Source organism: Azolla caroliniana, unplaced genomic scaffold, assembly GCF_043228905.1.
Source record: "Azolla caroliniana isolate FFs.n. ecotype wild unplaced genomic scaffold, voAzoCaro1.0.p SCAF_3, whole genome shotgun sequence".
Classification (NCBI taxonomy): domain Eukaryota; kingdom Viridiplantae; phylum Streptophyta; class Polypodiopsida; order Salviniales; family Salviniaceae; genus Azolla; species Azolla caroliniana.
In genome coordinates this window covers 4344537-4354568 of record NW_028230438.1, presented here as the reverse complement: position 1 = coordinate 4354568, position 10032 = coordinate 4344537, and the positions used below count along the sequence as shown (strand labels likewise).

Genomic DNA, 10032 nt, shown 5'->3' with positions numbered 1-10032 from the left:
AGAGCAAAATAATTAAAAAACACATCTAATCACAAATATTAAGATGCATGCATGTCACCTTCTCCTGCTCTGCCCAAATTCCAGCAGTCCAAGACAAGCTGAATGAATGTGCTGCTGACCTTCCCATGTTTAACATTACATTCCATTTTTGCCTCATATGGCTTGAAATTACATTCCATCTTTTGCATCTCTTTTGAGGGATTCATATGAAACCCTACATTACATCCCATCTTTATCTCTCCATCTTTACAACCCTAAAGAGAGAATGTGTATGCTGTCTAAGCACATCAACGTCAAACCATTCCCAAAATCCTGTATTGTACACTATTTTAGCATAGCTACAAATCTTGACCCACTAAACTATCAGAAGAGGAAATTCCAATCGTTTACCAAATCACAACGAACCCTAAACTATCACAAGTATGATTACGCAGATTACACAGAGACGATCCCTTGGGAAAAACTATAAACAAGTGTTATTTAGCATAGAAGATCCCTTGGAAAAAGTCACAATCAATAATGTGGTAACCATCAATTCATGTAGGTTGTAATGTGATTTTACCAAATCACAACGAACCCTAAACTATCACAAGTATGATTACGCAGATTACACAGAGACGATCCCTTGGGAAAAACTATAAACAAGTGTTATTAAGCATAGAAGATCCCTTGGAAAAAGTCACAATCAATAATGTGGTAACCATCAATTCATGTAGGTTGTAATGTAAACTGTTTGGTATGAAGTCTGTTACATAGGCAAACATGTACAAATACCAAAAGTTCTGATGCACACAATAAATATTTTAGTTCTCTCAACAGTGAATGTTTGAGAGTGAATAATTGTATTGTAGCATGTTTTAGCCACCGCAGCATGATCCACAAGGAGGCGGAGCACCTGCAAATAAATAAAACAGTCAATCTATGACTATCCAAATTCTAAAACAGAAAAGAATAAAATATTCTTTTATCTATTTCTCTCTCCTCTCTTTACAAGGGTCCAACCTTGGATGCTATACAATTGTCATGCACAGTATATTTTATTCAACCGTAGACATAGACACAGATTCACATCCCCACTAACATAGTAGATTGCCCATGGAGACATTCTTAACCAACTCAGGTAACAATAAAAACTTGCTTGCCCTCTATATATCTCTCCATTAATTCAATTATCAACAGATCAAGCGAATTGCCTCTTGTCAAAACGAGAAAAAGACTTATGGCATTCATCAAAAGGTACAGAACATATAGGTAAGCCAAGAACATCTATTTTTACTAGACAAGGAGCATTAAGTCAAGAAAAACATAAAATGGCCTAAGGCAAATGGTTCTACATAGAATTATCTGCTTTAACAAACCATTATTTGCAGTACAGTTTTCTTCTTGAACTATCAGGAGACCAAACTTAGGAATTCGGTGACATGGTCCACCAAAACAAGGGAATATGAAAAAAGCAATAGTAGTGAAATTTAGGCTTTATACAGGCATCATAGAATGACAAATAGGTTCCAGTTTCTGAAGCTTTTGAAACAATTCCTTCGAGATATTTGTCAAGAGCCTAGGTTTCTTACTATGCCCATGATTAGCAAGTTAGAAAAGAGCAACAGCTCTTATTTCCAGAGCTACTACTACATTGCACAGATGAACTAACACGTCTCCTAATCTTCTCCGTTATGAACCACTTTCGTACTTATCTTTCCTCATAAATTATGCACCTTCTCCTGCATGTATGTACATGAGAGAGAGAGAGAGAGAGAGATGATTAACATCCTTCAGGAGTTTTTGAATAAGTTTCTGTGAGCTTAATCTTGGTTCGTTTGTGCCAATAGGTACATATGTCAACTGTTTTTCAATTTTGTTTTAGAGTGCCTATAGTTTTGGCATACTTCACAAAAAGAAATAAACGAAGAGCTGAAGCAGTTCCACAAATAGAATCATTCAATTGGTTATACGATTAAAAACTGCAGATGAATGTGGGTTGTCATTCATCCATGAGTATATTGCATATTTTACAACGACAGCAAAAAGAGAAAACAGAATATAGTGCATTTTAAATTATAAATAAAATATAGGCAAAACCTAGGTCATGACGGAAGTTACTGTGATCAATGTCCTGGATATTTGGTAATCCTCTTGGTCCAAATACAATATAGTCCAACACCTTATAAGTTATAAATTATAAATTCAATATATGCAAGGTATAGGTAGAGAGAGTTACTATGATCAATGCCACGGATATTTGATAAACCTCTTGGACCACCTCCTCCATATGGACCACCTCCTGAACCACCACTGCCACCACCGCCGCCGCCGCCAAACCCAGAGGATCTTTTCTCTGATGATCGTTTCTTTCCATAGGAATCCGCCGCCTCCATCTGTGGCGACAAAAAACCTTATGTGATTAATCTATATTTCTAAATATACTAGCAGAACAAAGCGAAGTACGAAGTTTGTAGAAAAAATCCAAAGATTAACCCCATCAAAAGCTTAGCTAAGTTTATTGAGTTAAGCAAAATTGGATAAGGTATATCAACTGGTTCATTAATATTTCAAATCCTCAACCAAAACATTAACAATGCAGAAACAAATATAACAATCCTTATATCAACTGGTTGATTAATATTTCAAATCCTAAAGCAAAAGCTTAACAATGCATAAACAAATATAACAATCCTTCCTTCAAAACCTTACCCAATACATTAACTAACATAATAGTCAGTCTTCAATAACTCACCATACATAATAATCCACCAAGTTCAAAGAGATAGGAGACCCAGGCTGAGCAAGACTTAAGACAGAATTCTCAACCACTGACCAAATTCTTACATATTACATCGTTTGATGAACTAAGCAAAGGAAAAAAGAAACCATTGTACAAGGCTTATTAAATTAAGGAAAGTAAAGAAATGTCTGATCAGATAAAGAAGCATGTTTTACCAGATTTGGAAAATCTACTTATCAGATAAATAAGCTCCTTATCACTATAGAAAATCCCCTTACCTGATAAAGAAGCTACTTATCGGATTAAGAAAATCCCTTAGCAGATTAACAGGGGTCTTACTAGTTACTCGATTGAAAAGAAATTTTATGAAATTTCTTTCACAAATCAATACCAGATTCGAATAAATCTTTGCCCGATTAGGAAAAAACGCGTACACCAACGTTAAGAAAATCCTTACCGAATCAAGAAAATGCTCTTACCAAATTTCAAATACCAGCGAAAGAACGAATTTTTCCTCAAAGCAAGCGCACACAAGGGATCCATTGAAAGAAGAAGGAGAATACTCACAGAGAACATGGTGATGATGAAGGTAACGATGAAATTCCAGATGTTCCTGAACAGATCTGAGACGATGCTTAATCTAAGCATGGATCGCTTTGCTTTGATCGTTCCTGAGAAACATTACACGAGGAGGGAGGGAAAGAAAGAGACAGAAGCATGAGGTAATTATCGAATTAGATAAACGAAATCGAGAAGAAATAAAGACAGGAATAGAAGAGGGAGGGGGTGACAGGAGAGGAAGCAGACCTCCTTCGATATACGCCATCGCTTTGTCTCTCTGGTCTTCCGTATCTGCAGAATGCTATGAATGTAGTATATATACGTATAGCCTACGTATATACGGTACAAAGGCTATATGTGCGTATGTACGTACATATATGATATGTATTCCTTTCCTTACACGGTTCTATATGTACATAATAACAATACAAATTCCTTATACGGTTCTATATGCATCGATACAATACAATCTCCTTATACGGTTCTATATGTATACAGTATACCAATACACAAATTCCTTATACGGTTCTATATTCATCAATAACAATACACTTTTTCCTTATACGGTTCTATATGTATTCGATAACAACACAATTTCCTTATATGGTTCTATATGTATTCGATAACAATACAATTTCCTTATATGGTTCTATATGTATTCGATAATAATACAATTTCCTTAGACGGTTCTATATGTATGCAATAACAATACAATTTCCCTATGTAATCCCTATATGTATGGATAACATTATTGTTTCCTTACAGTACAAATTCTTTATGTATCCATAACAATATAGTTTCCTTATATGGTTGTGTATGTATTGGTAACAATACAAATTCTTTGTGTGGTTCCATATGTGTATCATACAATACAATTTCTTTATACGGTTCTATATGTATTTGTAACCATACAATTTCCTTATATGGTTCTATATGTATCCATAAAAATACAATTCTCTTGTATAGTTCTATCTATATTTGTCGATTCTTTGCCAAACTCCGTCCCCTCTAGGAGAAGATATTGCTAGTGAAGTGTTTGAACATTATCTGATGTTACTTAAAGTCAAGGTATTGCCTCCATTTTACCCTATTCTTCTCAAGGCTCTAGAATTTAAGTTGCAGAATGCTAGGTTGCATGCTTTCAAAATAAAAGTAAGAAAAATTTGTTCATCAAACACATGGCCAAGACTTCAACTCACAACAATATAGACTGCAAAATGCATGCTTTATCGATGCACCATCATGCCTAAGTCTAAACTCAAGGTTTTTGCCTCATCAATATGTTCACATTGCTTTTTAATGTCTAACATCTTGTTACAATGAATTTTACATCGTTTCAAGATATTCCTTTTTTTATTCATTCTCAACTTAAATAAACTTGTTTCTTCATGCAACGTTCACACAATGCTTGTTGCCTTCTACTCTTAGTGTAGGTGTTTTGATTTGCAAAGCAAGCCAAAGATAGTTTTTTTAATAACGCCTTCATTATGGACATACACCAATAAGTTAATTGAGATTCATGTGGCTTCACACAATTATTTGAGATTCCTAGAATTTAACAAAAGTATGGCTCTCCATTAGGGTACTACCAAATACTTTTGAGAAAACCTTATAAATGTTCTTCGGTTTTTACATGAGATACAATATATATCAAGGTGTAAAGAAATCGGATCCATGAGATATACACATTGTAGAACGGAGATGTTTGTTACCGATTTGTGAGTGGGATTAATCATTGCCAAATCCATTGGGCCCTACACACCTCTTATGACATGTCAATGGCTATGTAGTTTTACACAAGTACACGTTTGATTTGCTCGTAGAACTATGTAAATATTTTAAGTGTATCAATGTAGTTTTCAGAGGAGCTCTCATTTGTATTCTAATAAATAAAAAACAGACAAACACAAGAGCACATTTCATGAGACAAGCTTCCAAATATTGTTGGTAAATTATAAATCGAACTCCTAGTAATTAAGAAGTATAATTACAATTCGACATGTCTTAGTTTGTTAGACATTTGTATATCTAGGAATACACCCTTAAAAGAGTGGGTAATATTTTAATGAATCTTTCAATATTAAATATTGTTATCGCTATCCAACATCTTTTTGGGGGAGTGAGTGGTTGAGAATAAATATTTCTTTACGTATATTACTACAATGCTAAGGGTTGTTTCGGTGAACGTAACAGAGCATCCCAAATAAAGGGGGTTGTCTCCAATTTTGTTAAAGGATTCACACGAGTTAAAAATGAACCTAGGAAGGAATTCCCGATTCCATCCTCGAGCTGTTAGATGCAAGCAACACATATTTGTCATGTTGACGCAAAGCACCTTGAAACTCGTCTTTCTTTCGTGCATCTTTAGCCTTCCCACGCTTTCGCACATCGATCGATTGCTTGAGACGAACCGTATCAAATAAAGGTCTCGGAACTATCTCAACTACTTTCCATATAAGTGAATGAGTCCAATATGGTGAACACAATGGTTCATAGCCGATCCATTTGATGCCACTTCGAGCATAGGCATCCGGTGTCGGGGAAAAGAAGGATGGCCTCCGAATAGATGATAGCTTTGTCGTCACAAGCAATGGAGCCTAAGCCAAAAGACAAAACAAATTTTGACAAAGGAAAGCATTTATAAACTATATATAAATTTCCTTTCTATCTAGAATATAAATGTAAGATCGAAGGCGAGAGAATGTTCACCAAAGGAACAAAATTCAAAGTAAAATTCGTGAATATGCCCTTGCCTTTTTGAATGTTAGAGCCTAGGACCAAAGGCATTTTATAATCCCTCCATGTTCAACATTATTTTTTTACCTGGCATTGGACATCTATTCCCTTCTTCTTATACTCCAAGTGGAGACTCCTTGAGAATTTTTCGACAAAACTGCATCGTGAGGCGAGGAAAACAAGCACGAGCGAATCATTACTAAAAAATTTATTCTTCACACACACACACAAACATATGCCATGCATTCATTCACATATGGACAGACGTATACCACATGAATGTATGAGTATCGACCATATATATATATATATAATATATATATATATTATGCCAATACGAAAAAGGAGCTAGAGTATATGCACAATCACACACACAAACATATAGACATACATGTACTTCATACACATACACATTCACACACAAACATATAGACATTCCTCTAATACATATGCTACATAGAGGAGATAAACACACATGCATATTCTACATAGACAGATAAACACATATTCACGTGCACACACACAAACATATAGACATTCATGTACATATATACATAGTATACACACATCATACATCTATTACATACATAGATATGCACGTATTGTCATTCGCGTGCGCAAATATATAAACATACATCTACTACAAACAAGATGGATATATACAAGATATATACGATTTCACAAACAAACATATAGACATACATCTACTACATATGTACACATTCACATTCACACATAGACACATAGAAAGAAAGAAAGATATATTAACGTCTTCTAAGACCAAAATTGGCCAGTGAGACAATTGGTTTACAACAAAAATGGGGTATTTACCCATTCATCCAGAGAGAGAGAAAGAAAGAAAGAGAGAGAGATATGTTAACGTCTTCTAAGAACAAAATTGGCCCACGAGAGAGAGCCATAAATCTACAAGAGATACACATTGACACAAGCATATATAGAGAAAGACATACATCTACTAGGTCTATACGCATTCACATTCACACACACAAACATATGCATAGACATACATCTACAATAGTCACACCCACACAGACAGACATATACATAGACATACATCTACTACACATTCACATTCCATTTACACACACAAAACATATACATAGACATACACCTACAAAACATTCACATTCACATTGACACACCCCAAAAAGTAATTACATAGCCATACATCTACAACACATTCACATTCACATTGACACACACAAACATAAATACATTGACATACATGTGTCATCTACTACACATTAAAATTCACATTCACATACAAACATAATACTACTACACATTCACATTCACACATACAAACATAATACATAGACATACATCTGTCATCTACTAGAAATTCACATTCACATACACAAGCATAGAGAGAGAGAGACACACACACACAAGACACATATGTAATGTGTATACCCTTTGGTACCGGCGTAGAGTGCATAGAGGGGGTCCGAAGGGAGGACCGAGGCCGAGCCCGACCCGAGGTTGAGGATCGCGCCCCGCTTGCGCTTGATCATGCCCGGGAGCACGAGCTGCACCATGCGGACAACGGCCCCGACATTGATCCGGAGCATTCGGCGCGCGAGCTCGGGATCGACCTCGTGGAAGAATCTCGCGTACGGATAAGAGATTCCCGCATTATTCACCAAGATCCCGATGTCGAGGCCGGCCACCGCCTCTGCGAGGCGGGCCATCCCTGAGTCCAGCACCTCCTCTGCCTCCATGAAGAAATCCATGGCGAAGCTCTGCACCTCCACCCTGTGCTTGGCTGTGATCTCCGCCGCCATCGCCTCCAGCTTCTCCCTGGACCTGGAGATCAAGACCAGGTTCAGCCCCTGCGTCGCCAGCTCCATGGAGAATGCCCTTCCGATGCCATCCGTGCACCCCGTGACGATTGCCCAGGTTCCATAGTTGGTTAGGGTTTTCCCCGGCCTCAGGAAGTGGCGCCACACCCAGGAGGAGGCGGCCCTCAGGGATCTCAGTAATGAGAGGGTGCCCAAGGCAGCGAGTGCGAAGATGAGGACGGAAGAGGGTGTGGAAGGGGAAGACAAGGTTACCATGGCCCGGTCCTCTGTTGCTCTGTTTTCTAGGGTTTTGTTGGGCATTATAGTAAAGAGGTTTTGGTGGGTAGGTGAAAGGTGGGAGAAACAGAGAGCTTATTATGATATGTGCCATTCATCACCATCACCATCACCATTTCCATCATCATCATCATCATCACCATCACCATCATCGTAGTGGTTCCGAAGATTTCATGTTCCGTTGCGTATCGATTGCTCAAACAGAGGCCATCCGAATGCCGCATCGCCCATTCCGAGACAAAGAGGCATATGAATCGAAAACCTCTACAGCTTGTTCCGAGAAACTGCATGAATGTATGCACCTTCCTTTAATTACAGTGAGAAGGTCATGAAGTTTGAATGATGCTTTTGGGATAGAAAAGGACCTTCCGCAGGTAATCATCGGTGACTAAATAACTTCGAACAAGCATGCGTGCCATGCTTTTATATGTTGGTGGTTTACGGCACGAGAAATGAGTTTGTCTCCCCGTGGGGCTTATGAATCTCATTAGAAGGGAGAGAAGTCCCATTCAATAATGGCATGATGGGAAAGCGAAGGTTGATGTTGTTGTGGTCCATGTAGGGTTCGGTAGATGCAAATTAACAAAATGTATGCCATCACACGATGAAGTTATTTTTCTTGGTGAAAATATGAATATCATTTTACCTCAATATCCATAAATGACTTGTACATGATTGGTGATTTCTTAATTCTCCCCCGAGCATGTCTTTGCTTTTATCCTTTATGAATTGATTTATGTGTTTTTCCTCTGTCTCTTACAAAACAATACGGCATGTATGTCAACCTTAGTTCACCTTGTTTGAGTTAATAATTGGGTTTTTATTAGATCCATAAAGACCTCACATGCCAACCTTAGTTCACCTTGTTTGAGTTAATAATTGGGTTTTTATTAGATCCATAAAGACCTCGCATAGAGTTGTAGAAAGGGAAGTTCGATATTTGGAGTTTTCTTGAATAGCAAGAATATCATGTTGATTCAAGAATTTAATGTTTACAAACATCTAATTTGTTTATTTGTCGTTTTAGTAGCCAAGACACTAATTGATTCTCCTTACATCATTCCACCACAACAATATTAGAAAGAATTGAGGTAGATACCGGAGGTATCAGCCCATTTGAAGAAAAATGTTGGCTGATTCCAAATTCATTATCTCGTTATTGCATTATTCTTGTTAAAGTTTAGAGAATGGTTTTAACCTAGCATGTGGCATTCTAAAAAACCTCACAGAAGATTTCCTATGTTCAGAAGTCTGTAGAAGCAGAAATCAATCCACAGTTTTGACTGGTGCGTTCACACTTGATTGATGCATTATTAAAAAAGATGATATGGATATGCAACTTGATTTTGTCTTCATAAAGTTATTCACACTTTCTGAATGGCATATTGGATCATCTAGTTTCTTTGCACATGGTGGATCTGATTATCCATTTAGAATGTAACTTATAATGCAAGACTTTATTCGTCTCCTACCTAATGTGTTTTTGCTGAATGGAAATGATTGAAAAACTTCAGTACTTTAAACAGTTGTAAACTACCAAGAGAGGTTTATTAATTCAACCTACCATTGAGAATAACATTTTTGACATCCACTTCATGAGCCCCACAAGTGATATTGTACCCCTACAGATTTTGGGAAGAAACAAATGTTTCTAGCAATGTAAACCATGTTTTCAAGCACAAGCCACACAATACAAATCCCCATGAAACAAATGATACTTTCGACCAAGTTTAGGCATCGACTCCCATAGCGCAGACCATTAGTTTGTGTGTAAGTGTTTGCAACAAATGTAGCTCATATGCAACTCATTCCACTGATTACCAAGTCTAGGCATTGGCTCCATGTGCATGTACTCCTTATACCATTCGTTCTTCAAGCATACCTCAAAAGAACTTATCTTTTTCACAACAGTAA

General features: G+C 37.1%; 3 protein-coding genes across 3 annotated transcripts in view; all 3 read right to left on the bottom strand.

The window, feature by feature from the left end:
* Window positions 1-10032, bottom strand: part of LOC147865959 (membrane steroid-binding protein 1-like) — a 62552-nt gene that overhangs the window by 20764 nt on the left and 31756 nt on the right. The window lies entirely within an intron of this gene.
* Window positions 630-3676, bottom strand: LOC147865962 (glycine-rich protein). Its single transcript, XM_087316297.1, has 4 exons — window positions 3530-3676; window positions 3290-3393; window positions 2219-2375; window positions 630-895 (listed from the first exon to the last, which is right to left on the bottom strand). Exons 1-4 carry the CDS (start codon window positions 3546-3548, stop codon window positions 858-860), a joined length of 318 nt encoding a protein of 105 aa, XP_087172423.1. The 5' UTR covers window positions 3549-3676; the 3' UTR covers window positions 630-857.
* On the bottom strand, window positions 5452-8357 carry LOC147865961 (very-long-chain 3-oxoacyl-CoA reductase 1-like). The gene is made up of 3 exons (XM_087316296.1): window positions 7454-8357; window positions 6107-6176; window positions 5452-5880 (listed from the first exon to the last, which is right to left on the bottom strand). Exons 1-3 carry the CDS (start codon window positions 8140-8142, stop codon window positions 5542-5544), a joined length of 1098 nt encoding a protein of 365 aa, XP_087172422.1. The 5' UTR covers window positions 8143-8357; the 3' UTR covers window positions 5452-5541.